The following is a 19,768-nucleotide window of genomic DNA, read 5'->3' on the forward strand; positions in this document are numbered from 1 at the left end:
ACGGCAGTGAAAATTCCCACGAATGTCCATCACTGCTCATCGGTGGTTAAATAATTATATTTTAATAACGTTTAAATACGCAATTTAATTTAAAAATGAAAGTAAATCCATTTACCTGAAAAATGCCTGTGGAAACTGAAAATATGGATAACAATTTGCCATTGCCGCCTGAAAAACTGCCAAAATGTTGGAACGAGGAAGAACGAATGAATGCTTTGTTTTCGCCTTTTCGAAGTAAATCTGTAAATCCGCAAGACTGGATATCTAAATACAAGTTTTGGCACAACATAATTTATGAATGGTTAAAGCATACCATGCAGTGCAGTTTCTCTATTACAGATTTAAATCAAACTTTTAAAAGAAAAGGTTGCTCACCACTTTGTTTGGTATCTGTTGTTGAGGAACTTCTTCGGTAATTAATCAACTCTTGATTAACTTTGTCAACTAGTTCTTGTTTCAATAAATTGTATTTTCTATTAATGATTATGAATTCATCTGATATTGCAGAAATAATGAAATAATTCCGGAATCTGAATTTTTAAAAGAGCCTTGCGGTTCTTGGACAACATGGTCAATCGATACGTTTGTAAAGAGGCCGCTTGTATGGTCATTTTCAAAAGTTAAAAGTTATGTTGTAAACAATGAAGTTAATAAGGAAACTAGATATATACATATACAAATTGTTAGAGAATTAGGAAAAACGATACTTTCCATTTTAGAAGAAAAGAAAGAAAATATTCTCGTGCCTTTTTCTGAAGTAGTAAAAAGTTGTAAATCCAAAGTGAATCAAAATATGTCGGACGATACTGTCATGTTAGTTTTAATATGGTTAAGACGTGAAAAAATGGTGGCCTTTACAAATAGTGTAAACGAAAGTGACTTGTTAATTAAAATTGCTGTACATTCGTCCGATAATATAACAGAAATTGAGGAAGGATTATACAAATTATCAAAACAAGAAAACGAACTTGTAAAAGAAATACAGCTTCTGGAAGAACAGAAAGTCAATATTATCAATCAAACTAAGTCGTACTTAGCCAAAGGATTACGGCAAGTTGCAAAAACACATTTGAGTAAAAAACTGAAATTAGAGAAAACCATTACAAACAGAGTTCAAACTCTTGAGAATATTCAAGCTCTTATACTGAGCATTCAGGATACTTGCACAAACACTGCTGTGCTGTCGTTATATAAAACAGGATCTAATGTGTTAAAGAAATTGAACGAAAGCGGTCTAACAGAAACTAATGTTAAAGATGTTATGGATAGCCTATCGGAGGTGAGTAATATATTAATCTGTTATGAGTTAATGATCTCTGTGAGTTCTATCAATGGTGTATTTTAGGCTTTGGAAGAACAAAATGAAGTGCAACTTATGTTATCAGAGACTTTGAAAAGTAATGACTCGGATGTTGATTTAGAACAAGAACTAGAAGAATTAATGAAACTCGATGATAATGCTTTCCCTGTGATACCAAGTACTAAATTAAGCTCCGATGTCGATGAGCTTGAACAAAGTTTCAAAAATGTACATATTGAAAGTAAGACACTTCTAATATTATTAGTACATTATAACGATTTTTACAATATAACTTATAATATATTATTTTATAGGTACAACTACGCTCAATACCTCTTCATCTAAATCATCGTCACAAAGCATTCGCAATAAACAAAAGCTAACACAGCCGGAATGTGTGTGATTCGTGTACATTGAATTGTCTACAAAAATAGGTTGATATTTTGTAATATTTACAGAATTTTAATAACAGATACATGTATTTTTATACATCTATGTACGTTTTATCTTGCTTTTTAAATTGTTTCGTATATAAAAAGTACTTATAGTAAAATAATATGTATTAGCGTATTGTATATATAAATGCGTTCTTTTGAAATATAATTTAATCACGTAAAATACGTATTATTTTCTATACTCAAAATTAATATGTTGTAGGGCACGAGAAAAATGGTTTTTGTGTTTGCAATCTAAGAATAATATCTTGTAACCATGACATATGACGAGATACTTTTGTGTATAGGGAATACGAAGTTGTGGCACAAGTTGTACTGGCTCCTGATATCGCTACACCAAGACTAACACTAACAATGCCTTTCAAATACCACAAATGTCCTCTTCTAAAAACTAATCCGCCGCCGCTGTCACCATCGCAAACTGACGATCCTATAAATGCTCTCATTTAGATATAAAAAGGTAATCATTAAACATTTAATTATTTCAGTTGTTTACTAACCATTTGTATAACCTGCACAAAACTTATCGATAGTAATGTATCGTTCAGTCTCATAAGCAATGCTCGATGATATGCATTGATTCAAAGGAACATATGGCACCGTAAGTGATTGCAAGACAGCACTGGACGATCCAACCGCAGTTCTACCAAATCCTGCTATTTTCCCGTAAACTCCCGCTTCTAATTCAACTTGATCGAAAATGTCCAAACACACCGGTAGCAACAGATACGAAAATACGAATGGTTCTCTGATTTCTAACACAGCTATATCTCCAGCGTAATTTCCCTCCAGACCCAAGTAGTTGCAAACAATGTATATTTTTTTTACCTGAAATAAAAAATATACATTAGTATCATGGTCATTAATATAATTTTCAAACAATTTAAATAATACAAATATAAGAACCTGCGCCTTCTTTACGATCAACGGATTATGAGCAGGGGAATCGTACTCTCTGAAAATGTTACCCGTTGCTATGTAATATTTTGAAGGATCGTCTAACCTCTTGTTACGTTCAATGTAAACACAATGTGCTGCTGTTATTAAAAGTCTCTCGTGAATAATTGTCGCGCCACAAATAAATTCTTTGCTCGCGTTTGGTGTGTCTGCTCTATAAAGTGTAGCGTGCCATGGAAACTCAGTAATATTAGGCCGAGTCCCATGCACAATAAGAGGCGTAGTGTCTGGAGGAGTAACACCACATTCTAAAAGTACATTTTTAAACTGTTAAATTATTCAGAATCAATTATATATCTCTACATACTGCATCCAATCTCAGACAATAATTTGCAAGAGATAATTCACATTTATTTCTTAAATTAGTAATACTTCGTAGGAATAAGTAATAAATTTGGAAGGAAATGAGAACATAAATGTATTTATTAAGTGATTATAAACATAATTTCAACCAGTAGGTGGCAACAAGTCTATCTATAATACTCTTTTATTATATTTACGCACAATATGTGAATTATCTCAACGTATATATAAGAATGTAATACACATTCTTTGGGAGATCTTTTTGCTAATTTCAAATTACATTTATCGATACAATCGTTGAAATTATTTATATTTTATTGACAAAAGTTCAATATTCTGTAATAATATTTCTACTTTTACTTTCATTATCAATTCCGACAATAAAGTCTGATTTAACTTCTTTTCCTTTATTCCTGTAAATAATAATTTTATCTTCTAATACTTCTATCAATGTGGAATTACTCGTCTGTGGATTAGTTTGCAATGAGAGAGAGGTTCCGTTAACATAAATATGTATTGTTGGCGGACCTGGGATACAACGTATCGGCTCTGGTTCCCATTGACCATTTTCGTTACATCTAATTGGCAAATGTAAGGGAGATGTTATGTCTAATGGACGATAACTATTGCGGCACGATAATTGTGCCCGTGTACGTGGCCGAGCAGAGTCACATGGCACATCTACATCATCATATTTACATTGTGCATTGACCGAAGATGAAAACAAAGATTTGCAACGTATTTCTGAAATACGGAAAATTATTCATAATATTTGTATGCAATTCTATATGTACGTTACGCATTGCAATGTTCACATACCTGTGCAAATCGGAATGTTTAACCATTTACCTCCCACACCGCAAACTACATCAGGGGAGCCTCTGATTTTGTAACCCGGTCTACACGTATAAACTAAATACGCCCCCAGTTGTAATTCGATACCCTGTTCGATATCACAATTTTCTCCCGTAGAACATTGTGATTTATGTAATTTCCAATAACCATTTTCTGGTTGCTGTGGTGCACTACAAAACTGTCTTGTAGGTTTAGGAGTCCAAGGAGGTGTCACAGGTGGTTCGAATCTTTTCGTAGTAGTTTCTGTATCATCCCTACATGTTCTTGGATCTTCATCCGAACCATCTGCACAATTTATCACTCCGTTACATTTCAAGTCATTGTCAATACAGGCACCGTAATGACAACGGAAGAATAACTGCGAGCAACTATAAAAATTTTGAAATAACTGTATATCGTATAAATTCAAATCTATTGTCTATATATTGTAAAAATGTGCTGAAATTAATAATCTAGACAAATTGTTCATAATATAATAAGTTCTCATTTTAAACTTACAGGATTGATCCACATTGAATAAACGTTTCGTCCGAATTATCTGAACAATCGGGAGTACCATCGCATAAACTACTTGCAAATATGCATTGTCCATTATCACAGCCGAATTGATTCGATGAACATGTGGATGTATTATACTGAGTACCTAAACATCTGGACAATGTTTCGTCGCTATTATCGAAGCAGTCTTTCACTCCATTGCAAGGAGAGTCTCCGTCTACACATGCACCGTATGCACATCGAAATGCATATCCAGGACACTTAATCTCAGGTTTGCTGCATTCTATAAAGGTTTCGTCAGATTGATCTTCACAATCTGGTCGCCCATCGCACAACAATTCACTTGCTATACAATTTCCATTTTTACACTTAAATTTGTTCAAACTGTTGATAAAAAACAATACATAATTTCATTCGGTCATTCTCAATTACAAGAAACTTCATTATTGATAAATATTTAAAATTTATTGCACTCACCCACAATTGTTCTTTTGTCCATACCCATATTCTATTACACCTATTAAGAAAATGGAAATGTACTATTTTTTCTGAAATGCTTGCTTCTGCTTTATTTTATTGTATATATATATATTTACATTTTATTACATATTATACTTTTGATTTATATTTGACAAGAAATTGTTTCTAAAGGAACAATGCAATTTTGTTTCATAATTTCTTTCTATTATTATATATGATTGAATCTTAGATTATGGTGTAGAAAGATCTTCCTTTCAAAAGTTCAAGGTCATTATCAAACTGGTTTTGAAGCTGACTACATGCTTTATTTTTACTACCACATTGTACTAAAATTAGAGAAGCTAAATTATAATTTTTATAATTCTGTTTGACTTGAAATTAGACATCTGTAAATAAAAGGATCAAATAAATGAAAAGATGAACAAAATTGTTCATATTTCAACTCATATATTACAGATACTTTTTAAATACATTGTACATAATTCTTGAATCTAATAAACCAGTTTTCCATGTTTATTAGATGCGTAATTTTAAAACTAGAAATTATTAAATCACATGTAAAATTTAGTTTTTAACACCGAGTATATTCTTTAAATTATTTAAAATTACACTTCGAATTTCATTCGATTTAAGAGTCATACAAATTTATAATGCAATATAAATGTTTGCTTACACGTAATCGTTAAAATAATTATATTTATCGTAGATTTCATAGTAACGAATTGAAATGGAAAAAGACACGAGTCACCTATTCGTTCACTACTTTTATTCGTCGATCATCTACAAGCCCTGAGTCAATCTGGATTTACCAAACTCAAACGAACACGGAACAAGTTAGCGTCGCGTCTCTGTGTTAGTGTGTGCATGTGCATGTACGTGTATGCTGTGTATCGCAAGGGGAAAATACGCAGCATATATCATCCGAAGATTACGAATAAAAAAAAATACGTAAATAATATACAACTGATACGCCAAGCTGTTTTGCATATACCAGGAAAACCAAAACGATGTACTTATTACAATTAACGAAGAGACAATGATAACTTAATTTAGTGGTATTTCCAAGGTAAAATATTCTCACAATGAGCAAAATCTAAACGTAGTAAAGATAACGCTTAAACAAGATCTAGCAAATATCGTAATTTAAAAAATATTTAACTATAATTATTGAGAAATGTATTTAATATAGTTTTTGACAAATATGTAAATACAATGTTATTTATAATGAAATACATTTTCATCATGCGACAGGTTCTCTATATGCAAACCTCATTGGTGTCAGAAAACTTGCCAGCCAGTTTAATGTCCTAGATTATATTAATTAAGAAAAACATTTTCTATAAGATATTCCATATATAAATAATTATGGAAGAAAGGATACGTTTTTTCGGTAGTTTCCGTATCGACAATATTTTTTAAAATGTAATCCTTATAAAATTGTTCTACTTCTTCGTCGTATTCTTCCCAATCCAGTGTTTCATGGATTCCGTCTGTTCCATACCTTTCATTATAATATTTATAATGTACCTAAAAAGATAAAATATAAAAATCGTAGTTCGTCAAATGAAAAAGATTTAGTTAAAATTTAAGTAACTTACATGGTGTAAACTCAATCCTAAACCTGGGGCAATAGGAATGTCAATGTTTTCTACCGAAAACGCATCTTTAACAACATCATTTGTAATAATATTTCGTGAAATTCCTACTACCAACGAAACCATTTTTCTAATCTGATGCAACATGAAACTTTGGCCTTTAATTTCGAGCACAGCGAATTCCATGTTATTTGCAACAAATGTTTCGATAAAACGAAAGTACATTATATAACGTCGAGCGCGTGGGTCCAATGGTCTTCTGTAAAAGAATTCACAGAATTTTTCGATTCTTGCTTAATTATATAATAGTATTTTATTGTTTAAAATAACTTACATTTTTGATGTAAAATTATGGAAATTATGTGTACCTTCTAATAACTTTAGAATTTCATTCACTTTACCACGTGTATCTGTAGTCAATCGAAAATCATTATACGGTTTTTCATCTATTATTAAAAGTTGCTCGAGTCGTTTATCTGCGTCAATGTTTTCATCTTCTTTGGTTTGTAAAAAATTTGGATCTTCCGGAGCCAGTGCAAATGTAGGAATAACATATCTATATGTTCTCGCGTCGCATTGATTTTTGCTATTAAAACCTTTCGTTACTCTCCTTATACCAAATACTCTAATTTCGTTTGGAAGATATTTATTTATTTCCTCTTTGTTTGCATGATTTGCTAAAAAATATTGTTGTTAAAATATTTAACGATAATATTTGTTAATTGTGTTGTGTTTCTAATATAGAATAATCTAAAAATCAGTTTATAATTATATCAGATATATTATTGGAAAATATATTACTTACGTAACCTCAGGGAAACAATTTGCCGAACCGCTGACACGCCTCTATCTGTACGGGCAGCTCTTTGAAATTTAATTTCCCTAATATCGTCATATTGTTCTTTTGCAATTAAATTAGATTTCAACAAAGCAACGAATAAATCTTCTTCTATAGTTTTTGTATTAGGATTTCTTTGCATACCAAAATAATTTCTGCCATTATAACCCATCATTATTACAAAATTTTTCCTTTTTACTTTTTCTACCACTTCGTTAGCTGCTTCTGTCTTCTGTACTTTTACTGCAACTTCGTCATCGTCATTGTCTATTTGTCTTTTGTTAATTTTCTGAAGGTTGTTCGCGTCTTCGATAGTATCGACTGAAGCAGACATGCTGCAGTAATAATTATCTGACAATAAATAATTATTTCAATACAGTTGTTAAACAGTTTATAAGTTAAAGAATATTTTAATATTATATTTCTTCTCTCCATCATTTTCACAGTACTGTTATCCAACTTAATCTATTTATGAACGTTTTTTAAGAGACTAAGATGTAACGAATGAAAGAATAGACTTAAAAACTTTCCAACGATTAAATTGTCGAGGGAAAAAAGTGTATAATGAAAGTAGCGACGAGACTTAACGGCTATGAGAGAATTCTATGTTAGAAACACGATAATGCCTTTAAACTCTCAAATATTATATAACAATTAAATACATTTAAGCTTATGTTATTCTACTGCAATATACATCTTTTCATGTGCATTAATTCCATATGCTAATATTTATATTGTTTTGTAAATACATACTAAATCACATCTTACCAAATTTGACACGCAATGAACGAAAAAACGATAAATAGTCTATAACACGATATTTTGGACTATAATACATTTGAGCAAGATATATTGCTAACAATCGATGAAACTATTTGAAAATTTCAGTGTTTCAGACGATTCAGTACGTATCCATAACCTATAAAACGAAACAGATTGTAATATTACAATTATAACAAATGGGAGATAAATAATTTTGTTAGGTAAAATATGTGCTAAATATATAAACCTTAATGATCTTACTAGTTGATAATCTTATAATAATATTAAATGTCTTTTACGAATTATTAAAAGTAACACGACACACTTGTGTATGTAGTTTAAACAGGTTACATGTGTGTACCACGAGCACACACGTGAGAAATTCTATGGTGTAATTACATATTTCGAAAAACTACTAAATTTTCTTAACATTTTCGATGTTAAACTCTGAATTTATTATAAACAATTAAAATAAAAATACTTTTCTATAAATAAGCAAATTTTAAGATCGAAGTATAGTAATTTTTTAATCTGTTGGAAAAAGTAGAACCATCGTGAAAAACATTATTTTACAGTTTATCTATTTAGAATTAATTCTGTTTACTATCGATATATTTATTTACATCAATACTACAAAACGAAGTAATACGATTCCGTTTAAAAACGACAATTACTTAAATCTGCGCTGCAAAAATGAACATAATTCTACAGTCGTAGTTATAATCGTGCATTTCTTGTTGAAAATTGTTCGATTTTTGTTTAACAAATAGTTGGAAGCTACTCAATAATTGTAGTCATCGCTATGATGAACACCCTGTATGTTTCGAGGTGAGCCTGTTGGCTAATGGTTAGGTTAGGTCTATGGATACGTTTACAGCTAATTTCAGTATGAGTTCGCATATGCAGAGACTGTTTCCAATACAAATTTTGTAATCGCTGACAGGAAATAAAGATTTCCTATCGTATCTGCGAACTATTTAGTTTTAATTTGCATTATGCAAGCTTTAATTTCTCATTGTTTAGTGTATAATAATTTTAAGTGATAGTCGATCGTAAAACGACCTTTGTCGAGCCTCAGTGTGCATGCGCTGCGTGAACTCGATCGAGAAAGTGGTGTTCCTTTACCCGAGGCATATGACGGACATTATAAGTTCTGTTTTTAATTTAAATAAAAATTGGCAGCAAGAACTGGCCAGATGAAGGTAATACGCGCAGTAAAATATTAAATATTTTCTACCCCGTAGGTTTAAAATATTAAACGATCGCAGAGGTTAAAATTCGTCTGTTTCAGGAAGACACTAATTGCTTCCATGGTGCTTTGTTTATTATTACTATAGACAGTATCGTTTAATTTCTATTCTTTTGTATTTTATACAATTCCTCATAATTACTTTTTCTTAAAAGGTATTTGGTATTTATTTTTATGCTCTTGCCTTCACAAAAAACTATTCAAGTGGGTGGTGTTTCATTATATAAAAAAGGAAAGAATGAGAAAAAACACCTGTTAATTGTCGAGAAACATTGTCTTTCGTTTCTCACATTGCAGAGTAAATTTATATATTCTTGTTTAAACATTTTTACGAATATATTTGTAACTTTATTGTTCTTATAAATCAGTCTGTTTTTTAATTTTTACATGTAAACATAATGGATGTCTGACGTATATTAACATACAAGGTTATTCATCGAATATGGCACCTAAGTTGTTCTCTTATATCGGAAGATGTAATAAAGGACATAATTTGTATTATTTAAAAAGAGAAATATCTTTCCTATTAGTTATCAGTTTTGCAGTTCTTTTAAGGGGTTATATCACCTTGATGGATCCCAAATGAGTCGCATTTTCACAAGTTTTGTACAGGAAACGTATATATTTAGTCGAAATAATGTACTTATCATCTATGAAGCCTGTCTTAAACTTTTAAAAACAATCTTTTTATTTATAACAGAAAAAATAGAGTTACTCCAAATTATGTATTGGTATTCGTGATAACATAAAAACTGATCAACCGGATTTAACGAAATTTGGGATACATATTCTCAATAATATTCTCTATCGATTGACACGTGTGATTTTTTAAAATTGTAAAAATTGTAGCAGTTTAAAAAACATATATCTTTCGCCGCAACATTTTTTATCAATACCTTGAGAACCAATTACATAAAGAAAACTGCACATAAACTGATAGAGGCTGTCATTGAGAATATGTACATTAAATTTCAGTTAATTTGGTTGAACTGTTTTTGAGTTACCACATACTAGCATATAATGTACAGTTTGGGATAACGCCATTTTCTCTAATATAAATAGACATAGATATTTAAAGAAATATTGTTTCCAAAAGTTCAAGAAATGCTTCTTATATGATGAATAGATAATTTTGATCGAATGTGCACAGTTTCTATAGAAAATTTGTGGAAATACTGCTTATTTGGGTGGTGTAACCCTTAACCACTATTTTATTAGTTGAATATGAAACAATTAATAATTAATAATCGATAAATTTTAGATAATGTCAGATGATGATGCTGCATTGGATTCAATGGATACAGAAGAAGATATTTTTTCTCCAAGAAGTCGGCGTCTTAGCTCTAGTGCCAGGAGGGTTCAAAGTTTACGTACTTTACGATCGCATTCAAACTCTAATTCCCATATATCTATGAATAATTCAAGCGTTCGTCGTAGCACACGAAACAGAATGCAAACATATGATAATCTTAATACTAGTTGGATTTTAGGTGAAGAATACTTTTAAATTACATTCGATACAAAATTATATATTTTATGATACATTTTACTCTTTCATTTTGACCCTTTGGCTAATTTACACTTTGCTACCTTGTGGTAGCTGCAAATGTATAATTATTTTACTATTCTTTTACGAGATATTATTATCATTACATTTTTTTAAGTATTTATAATTTTTTGTAGGAACACAAACATTAAAAGGTTATCCTATGTTTCAACAACATGGTTCTTCGTCCGATAAAGATATGGTGGATGAAGTTCCTGAGAGAAAACGAGATCTCAGAGAGCGTATGCCTCTCAGGTCACGTGAGAATCATCCTCCTAATAAGAATTCGCAAAGGCACATGAGGGAAAGGGCGGAACATGATCGACAAAGTAGTAGAGAACTTAGGGGTAGAGCTGATCGTGATCTTAGAGAAAAATCAGAACAGGAAAAAGATATTAGAGAACTTAAAGATAGGCAAGATCGGGAAAGAACGGACAGAGAACATAAAGATAAAATAGAAACCAGAAGTAAGTCGCACGAAGAGAAGGACGTAAGGTAAATATCTGTGGTTACGAGACTGTGATAACGAGATTAGGTACATGTGTTGGAAACATTTGTTTATAGAACAAGTAAGTCCGATAGTCCAAGCAGACTTAAAGAGGGACCTGTAACAAGACTCGGTGGAAATTTAGTTGAAAAAGATGAGAAGCCTAAAGTGGAACAAGATGAAGTCGACGAAGATAGTTCACAAGAAAGCGAGAAAGCGGAAAATAATGATAATTCTGAAAATGAAGATGTAAAATAATATGAATTCTTAATATAAAACAATTTATTTTTTAATTTACTTGTACTTAATAAATCTGATTTGTAGGGTTACGAAGATATGTATACGCGTATTAAACGAACTAGAAGAACGGCACAGCGGCAATTACCAAGGGGTAAGAAGCTTACAGGTTCGAGGTTTACGTTTAATATACATACATGACTATTTTCGTTGATTAAAATTGCTTATATTATTTATACTCGTGTTTCACAGTGGTGGATAGTGATTTAAGCGAATCTTCGGATTCCCCTGGTCCTAGAAAGTACAGTTTACGTCAAAAGAAGCCGGCTGTAGATAGATTTCAAGCTAACGTAGAACCAGTACGACGATCCATAAAAGCACTTAGAAGTGTTCTTAGCAATTCCATGAGAAGACGTAAACATAGAAGCAAAAGTACAAGTTCTAGCGATTCCAGTGACTCGGAACCCCAACGTTACGATAAGAAGAAAAGCAAGAAAGCAAGGTGAGATTTGAGAAGAAATTCAGGTTGGGTCGGTGTTATTAATTTTTACTAATTTCATGACAGACAATCGACAATGCCCCAAGGTGGACCACCTGATCGTAAAGCAGATATAAACCCAATCACTCTAGATACTAACATTAGATTTAATGATGTTGGTGGTTTAGAGTCACACATTCACTGCCTTAAAGAAATGGTTGTTTTTCCTATGATGTATCCAGACGTTTTTGATCGTTTCCATATTACTCCGCCAAAGGGAGTACTGTTTCATGGTCCACCAGGTATTACTTTGCATATCCACATAACTACATCAAGTATACTTAAAGCAATAGGGTTTATTAATATATAAATATGTGTATATCATTATAATTTCTATTAAATTTTAACCTAGGAACTGGTAAAACATTAATAGCTAGAGCATTGGCGAATGAATGTAGTCAAGGTAGTAGGAAAATGGCGTTCTTCATGCGAAAAGGTGCAGATTGTCTGTCCAAATGGGTTGGAGAATCAGAACGCCAATTGCGATTGTTGTTTGAGCAGGCTCAACAAATGAAACCGTCCATAATATTTTTTGATGAAATAGATGGCCTTGCGCCTGTTAGAAGTACGAAGCAGGATCAGATTCATGCTAGTATCGTGTCTACTCTTTTGGCGCTTATGGATGGCCTAAGTGACAGGGGAGAGGTAAAATATTTTTAATTATAACTGCTCGATGTACAGAACAGGTTGTCATCCTTCGTTCGTTCGACAACAGGTTATAGTTATTGGAGCAACAAATAGGATAGATGCTATTGATCCAGCATTGCGCAGACCTGGTCGTTTCGATCGGGAATTATTGTTTCCCTTGCCTGCTATGAAAGAGAGGCTAGAGATATTGAAAATCCATGTCAGTAAATGGAAAAATCCTCCATCGGATCAATTGTTAGAAGTATTGGCTGAGAAGGCAACCGGTTATTGTGGTTCAGATCTACGAGCTTTGTGCACCGAAGCAGTTTTACAAGGCTTGAGAAGAACGTACCCTCAAATATACATGACCAGCAATAGATTACTTTTAGATCCTGAACGAGTTGCAGTATGTTTTTATATACAAATTTTTATATACATTCTTAACACTCCTATATTATATATATTTCTACAGGTAAAAAAACGAGATTTTATACAAGCTAGTTCTATACTTGTCCCGTCATCGCAAAGAGTATCACCTTGTTCTCGAAGAAAATTACAACCCTTTATAGAACCTCTATTAGGACCTCCGCTAGAAGAGTTACTTAGTTCAGTAAAAGGAATATTTCCTCAAGGAATCAACCCTACAATGGCAAAGTAATAAAGTCTCATAACTATTTATGATGTAATATATAAAATACTATTGTACGAATAATAACCATCGCCCAGCCAGAATTTAGTAATTTTGGCAATCATATTTGACTTTAATGTTAATATCTTAAATGTTCTGTCAGAGTAAAAATTAGCACAGGAATACATCGCCCAAGATTATTAATTTCTGGTGGAAATCTATCTGAAGGTCAAGGGCCACACTTAGCGCAAGCACTATTGTATCATATGGAACATCTACCAGTTCAAACACTAGACGTTAGTACTCTGTTTGCAGAAAGTGGACGATCTCCGGAAGAAACCTGCGTGCAGGTTGGTTATCGATGATAGTAATATTAATTAAATACATTTTCATACATTATTACATTCGTTTCTCTGATGTAGGTATTTAACGAGGCTGCCAGGAACGTACCGTCCATAATTTATATTCGGTCGATAGATCAGTGGTGGCCACTTGTACCTGAAACTGTAAAAGCGGTTTTCTTGTGTCGTATTGCAGCGCTTGCTCCTTCATTGCCTATTTTAATTCTAGCTACGAGCGACACAACATATCAAGACCTCCCTAGCCAACTGCGAAGTCTTTTTAGCGAGCTTCGCGGTGAAGTTTATTTGATGAAAACACCGACAGCGGATCAAAGGTCGAAATTCTTTCGACACATTTTCATGGTCCAGAGCCTGAAGCTACCAAAAATAAAGGATGACAAAGTCGAGGTCTTGGAAGAGCTTCCTTTAGCACCGGATCCCATGCCAATGAAATTAACGGAGGAAGAGAAAAAAGTTATGTATGAGAAACAAGAAGTATCCTTGAGAGAGTTGAGAATTTTCTTGAGGGAGATTTGCGCGAAACTCGCGCGGAATAGACAGTAAGTATTTTCATAGTATCACGTTCTTTCGTGTACTTTGTGAAATGTTAACTGATATCGAGTTAACTAGCCTCTGTTGTAGATTTTTCATGTTTACGAAACCGGTAGACACGGAGGAAGTGCCAGATTACAATATGATAATAAAACAGCCTATGGATTTAGAAACAATGATGACAAAGATCGATATGCATTGTTATCTTTGTGCTAGAGATTTTCTTGACGATATCGATCTGATTTGCAAAAACGCTTTGGAATACAATCCTGATAGGTCAGTACCCTAAATGCATACCGTGTATATCGTTGCTGAAATTTACTAAGAATATATATGTAAATATTAAGCACAGAAGTATTTAGTGCGTTTAACTCCGTTTCCTTTTCAAATTATTTCTAAAAGATAATATTTTGGCAAAAATTAAGTTTCCGGATAGAAACATTATTAGTATTTAAAGGATTTGTACTTTACACGCTATTATTTATATTTATTAGTGTAAGCGTTTTTTTTTTCTATTCTTTATTATATATATATATAAATATAAATAATGGAGCTAAAGTTCATACTGACATTCATGTTGTGTGTTTTCATGTCAGCTTACGTGATAGGCCTTCCCTTGGAATATTGAAGAGGTAGTTCCGACATTCCTGTTTATCCGTTGCTGTTGTTGCTCCGTAGTTAAAAGTGGTCTTCAATTCTTCATATTACAGTAGTTTTACAAATATAAAATAAAAAGTTTACATCATTGAAGGCCACTCGTATTAGTTCATACTGCTTTTCACTAGTGATGTACTTTTTTGCCATTCGTATATATGTTCTATTGTGCTCTTTCGCAGAGATCCAGCGGATAAATTGATAAGGCACCGTGCTTGCTCCCTCCGTGACAATGCGTATGCATTGATAAAAGCAGAGTTAGATTCCGATTTCGAAGACAAATGTCGCGAAATTTCTAAAAGTCGTCGAGTTACCGACACGTGTAACAACGAGGCGGAGAATAAGAATCAGTCAAAAACAGATCATTCCTCGTCCACGACCGAACGAACAGATAAAAAGGATACCGGTAGTCCTAGTCACTCTCTCGTAAACGGGAAGAGATACAATAATTCTAGAAAGCGTCGAATACCAGCTTGGGCCAGAGGCTATGTGAAAAAAGTTCATAAAAAGAAAAAGATTGCGTTCGACGAAACTGTAACTACATTCGATAGCAAGGTTTGCTTGACTACCGAAACTACAAGTATCGATTTAGAAAAATTCCAGGAGTTTGAAACCGAAGCAAACAGTGTTATGAATGGCCATGTATCGTTGTTCGATAACTCGGATTCCGAGAATGATTCGCAAAACGAGAATTCGAAAGAGGCCCAAGTGATTCAGGCCAACAACATCAGCGAACAACATATCGATGAGCATGAAACTATGCAGATATCTTTCACGGAGGAAGATAAGAACATGGAAAACAGTGGATCCAATTCTTCGTCTAGGCGGGAAAGTATAGATGAATTATCGTTTGCTATCGAGAGCGATTCTAGTCTAGTGAAATTCGAAGAAAACGACAAACTAATGGTAGATAAAAGCGAATTAGAGAACGCGTGGCAACATACTGTCAATGTTACGAAAGATTTTCCTGTAGAAGTATTATGCGACATTTATGTACAACTGAGCCGATCTGTAGGAAAATATGCTCAGAGTTACGATAGAAAATCACTGCCAAAGGTAAATATTCCCTTTTGAACTAAATACTGTAACATCTATTCATTTCTGACTCTCTAATTCTATATTAAAATTTAAAGAGCATAGTTTCTCTAATGTTATGTATTCCATGATTTATAATATTCCTAGGACTTGCTCAAGGAAGTGAAAAGGTTCGAAGAGTTCAAGACAACGTACGAGAAAGTTCATCATGTTGCTAACCAAACTGACATGCTATAAGTCATGTTATTATCTTTAGTACTATCATAACAAAACTCTTTTGTATATTTACCCTGAACAAAGATTATCGATTAGTTGAATCACGTGATAACTTGAAATAGTATCTTTTTTTTCTCTTTTTTTTTTTTTTGGCTTTTTACTCAAAGGAAAGAATTCTTATTATTACACGAATACTTATAAAAAAAAAGAAATCAAGATAATGGTATATTTAAACTTCAGTGTTTCTAAGCTCACGGTAAAATGTAACAGTGCATGAAATTTAAGAAACGAAGAAGTATTATATACGAAGTTAAAGGGAATTTGAACATTTTGCTTCGGCTTCTAATTATAAAATTATAAATTATTATAATCACATCGGCTTTCGTTACCTATAATTAATAACTGACGTTAGACCTCTCTTCATACAAAATTGTAATGATAAAATACTTTTGCTTGAAATTTTTTCGTTTATTACGATATTTATAAAAAAATTGACATGGAAAATCAGATATAATGGAATTAGTTCTCGTAAGATTATGAACAATTTGCTTTTCACACGAGTCAATTTTAATGGGGTACTTGTGCAAATTTCTGAATTAATATGTAATACGTTATACCTTCAAAAGGTGTACTATTTCATATCAACAAAACTTTGCAGACACTGGTTATACAAAGATGATGGTAATTTAATATAATATGTACTTAACTATAGTTTTTTACATATGGTATTTTACAGTACATTGTATCAAATTATTTTATTGTACATTCACAACAGTAACACCTTGATAAATCACTATGATGTAAAATACACCTAAAAGATTCTTCATCTGCGCCAGTTATTACTTTGGATTTTTATAGTTCTTTAGAGAAAGATGTTTAAAAGAAATACTTTTAACATAGACATATCTTGATGCATAGGTTCAAACACACATACATAAAAATCACATGTGCCCTGTTTTAAAAAGATTTAGAGAAAACGCCACTTATTAGAAAAGATACAATTTTAATTTGAACAAAATAATTTTATATAATTTTATAACTCTTTATGCATATTGTAAAGCATAGTTTTGTTTACCAATCACGACAAAGCTCATGAAGTCATGTCAATTGATTGATTAGCAAATTGATGAAAGCTTATAAGTTGATTTCATAAAAAAAAAAGGAGATTGTAAATACATTCCAAATCTTATAAGCAATGTTACATATTAGGAACTTTTGGCTTTGTACATAATTTATTTTCAGTAGTAATTTGTTATATTATTTTCTCAGTTTATAGTTTTTATTTCGAACGTAGAAACGAATCGATAGGTATTAAAAATATTCAGAATTAAAAATGATGAATAATTTAGTATATTAGATTAATATATCAAATTTAGAATAACACTTGACACAATGAATTTTTATGAATGGATATAAATGATTATTTAAAATAACGTAAATTAACATTGATAGAAATTTTATATCCATTAATAAAATGAATCATTACAATGTTGTTATGAGGTTATTCGGAATTAGTAATTGTTTATATTAGCGTATTTAATTGATTATAATTGAAACGGATAGGTAAATTTATTTGTAAGTGATTATTTCAGTTTAGTTACGGTAGATAAGGTATAATTGCAATATAGTACGTGCTCTTAAATTTATTTTGACCAAAGTTATAAGCCATATGTGAAAATAATTATAAATAGGTTTTCATTCTACTGTCGATGGAAAAATGGACATAATTGAAAACTTAACTATAAATATGAAATACCTCGGTAAAAAATCTTAAACATATGCAGAGGGAGCTCTATCTGTATATTATTAAATAATTTAATATAAACCTTACATTCTAGATTCGTATACTGGTTGTGATTCATACCGTAACTGTGAAAGGGTAGTTACCAGATAATGTATGCGGGATAAAAAGATTCTTATACGTTCTAGAGTGCAAGTAACAAAGTTCTTCCTATTATATTCGAACAATATACATAGTATCCAAACTACGACTATTTAGCACGGACAGTAAGGATTTGATAACGATCCTTGCAATTCGTCTATGCATTACATAATATGAAAAAAATTCTTAAAAGAATGCTATGTGATTAATAACTAATACGTGTTTTAGGAATATGATATGCCATTGATAGTACGCAAATGTAATACAATATGGTTGAAAAGTGATGTTAATTAGTTTCGCAGTTTATTATTTTCGTGTTGACCAGAATTTTCAAGTATGAAAATTTAATTGATTACCGCTATAGGCTTCTTTTTCTTTTTAATTTATAAATTTACAATTGAAATCATTGCTTAAATCTTTTTATGGTCATTACTTAAAACTTATTAGGAAGATAGAAATGAAAAGACTGAACTTTAGAAACGCTCACTACGTAGTATTTATTTCTCTGTATGTTACACCATGCGTGTAGATTGAATTAACAAATAATTTTCAATATCCTATCACGTGATCTTTAATAATGTAAATTAGTGGTATTTAATAATGTAAATACCAAATTTTGAGATAAAATAATTTTATATATCTAATTTTATGAATACAATACACAACTATTTATGTAACTAATATCATGATATATGTCCAATGTTTCACAGCGATATATCAATTGATTTAAAGTAATAATAACATGTAATTAAAATACGTCGCACAAAATGACTTAGTTTCTTTCATCATAAATTGCTTATAGTATTCATAAAAGATTTGATCGGTAATATCTAACAAATAGTATAATTTCATGTACAAAATTGTTTCAACGCTTAATTGTAAATTGTCGAACAATGTTTCCTGCATACATATTGTTTTATATAAATTTGAAATGAACAGAACAGTTAAAAACTAATGTCCAAAGATCTCTCGAATAACGAAATAAATAAAAATGATTTAGCAACCTTTTAAAATGTTGCTCGATAAATATTCTTTTCCGTTTAGATGTTCGACATTAGAACGATGCAATGAATTTTTTAAAACGAAGTACAATAAAATTGGTAGACTGAATATCTTCTTTTATTCTGGCACGTACCTCTTACAACTACTAAAAATTACGCTAATTTGTGCCGCGTTGTAGTAAAAAGATTACTAGTATGATCTGTTTGTTATAGCGACGATGGAATATAAAACATATTATGCAAGGAACTCTAAATTTAAAAAGTAAGCTGTAATATTGCTTCTAGCTCTTAAATAATTAATAAAAATTTCAGCGATACTAAAAATTGCTTTGAACTTGTGTAATCATCTTATGACTTAAATTAATTTTTACATGTTTTATTTAATTCCAAGATATTCCTTGAACGGATATCGCTGATATTTGCCAAAGAAATTCTGTAATACATCTCGATAATAAAAATTCAAATATTAACCATGATAAATAGGAAATGATACAGAAAAATCGCACGTGCAATTAATAAAAAACGTTAATTGAATTATTGTGATTTTTCTGTTACCATCGATATATTTTACATTCCACTTTATAATAGAAATCTGAGACGTGTAATTACTCCAAGAATAATTTCTGGTGCTATTTTCTGAAGTACTATCATCTCTGTATTACCAAGAATATTGCAAAACGTACTGTGTAATTACATGTAAATTATATTAATTGAGAGGTTCTCATAACCACT

The 19,768-nt window shown here is 31.5% G+C and overlaps 4 protein-coding genes across 4 annotated transcripts; 2 read left to right on the forward strand and 2 right to left on the reverse strand.

Moving 5' to 3' along the window:
• The first annotated feature begins 23 nt into the window (after positions 1-23).
• LOC122402889 (charged multivesicular body protein 7) lies at positions 24-1,860 on the forward strand. The gene is made up of 4 exons (XM_043406046.1): positions 24-412; positions 508-1,279; positions 1,346-1,541; positions 1,615-1,860. The coding sequence occupies exons 1-4, from the start codon at positions 123-125 to the stop codon at positions 1,701-1,703; spliced, it is 1,347 nt and encodes a 448-aa protein (XP_043261981.1). The 5' UTR covers positions 24-122; the 3' UTR covers positions 1,704-1,860.
• Positions 1,814-5,658, reverse strand: LOC122402887 (modular serine protease-like). Its single transcript, XM_043406045.1, has 8 exons — positions 5,522-5,658; positions 4,846-4,885; positions 4,369-4,752; positions 3,835-4,238; positions 3,544-3,759; positions 2,662-2,960; positions 2,256-2,583; positions 1,814-2,185 (listed from the first exon to the last, which is right to left on the reverse strand). Exons 1-8 carry the CDS (start codon positions 5,559-5,561, stop codon positions 1,944-1,946), a joined length of 1,953 nt encoding a protein of 650 aa, XP_043261980.1. The 5' UTR covers positions 5,562-5,658; the 3' UTR covers positions 1,814-1,943.
• A 320-nt stretch (positions 5,659-5,978) lies between these two features.
• Positions 5,979-8,428, reverse strand: LOC122402890 (tRNA pseudouridine synthase A). The gene is made up of 7 exons (XM_043406047.1): positions 8,305-8,428; positions 8,050-8,200; positions 7,249-7,632; positions 6,778-7,120; positions 6,447-6,702; positions 6,230-6,375; positions 5,979-6,155 (listed from the first exon to the last, which is right to left on the reverse strand). Exons 2-7 carry the CDS (start codon positions 8,117-8,119, stop codon positions 6,089-6,091), a joined length of 1,266 nt encoding a protein of 421 aa, XP_043261982.1. The 5' UTR covers positions 8,120-8,200; positions 8,305-8,428; the 3' UTR covers positions 5,979-6,088.
• A 514-nt stretch (positions 8,429-8,942) lies between these two features.
• On the forward strand, positions 8,943-17,346 carry LOC122402928 (ATPase family AAA domain-containing protein 2-like). The gene is made up of 16 exons (XM_043406125.1): positions 8,943-9,245; positions 10,554-10,782; positions 10,976-11,333; positions 11,403-11,574; positions 11,650-11,731; positions 11,815-12,064; positions 12,128-12,342; positions 12,453-12,745; positions 12,816-13,133; positions 13,200-13,381; positions 13,519-13,705; positions 13,778-14,256; positions 14,339-14,524; positions 14,845-14,880; positions 15,085-15,958; positions 16,085-17,346. Exons 1-16 carry the CDS (start codon positions 9,240-9,242, stop codon positions 16,172-16,174), a joined length of 3,957 nt encoding a protein of 1,318 aa, XP_043262060.1. The 5' UTR covers positions 8,943-9,239; the 3' UTR covers positions 16,175-17,346.
• The last annotated feature ends 2,422 nt before the right edge of the window (positions 17,347-19,768 follow it).

This window comes from Colletes gigas, unplaced genomic scaffold, assembly GCF_013123115.1.
Source record: "Colletes gigas isolate AHSC1104 unplaced genomic scaffold, ASM1312311v1 Colletes_gigas_Sc00041, whole genome shotgun sequence".
Classification (NCBI taxonomy): domain Eukaryota; kingdom Metazoa; phylum Arthropoda; class Insecta; order Hymenoptera; family Colletidae; genus Colletes; species Colletes gigas.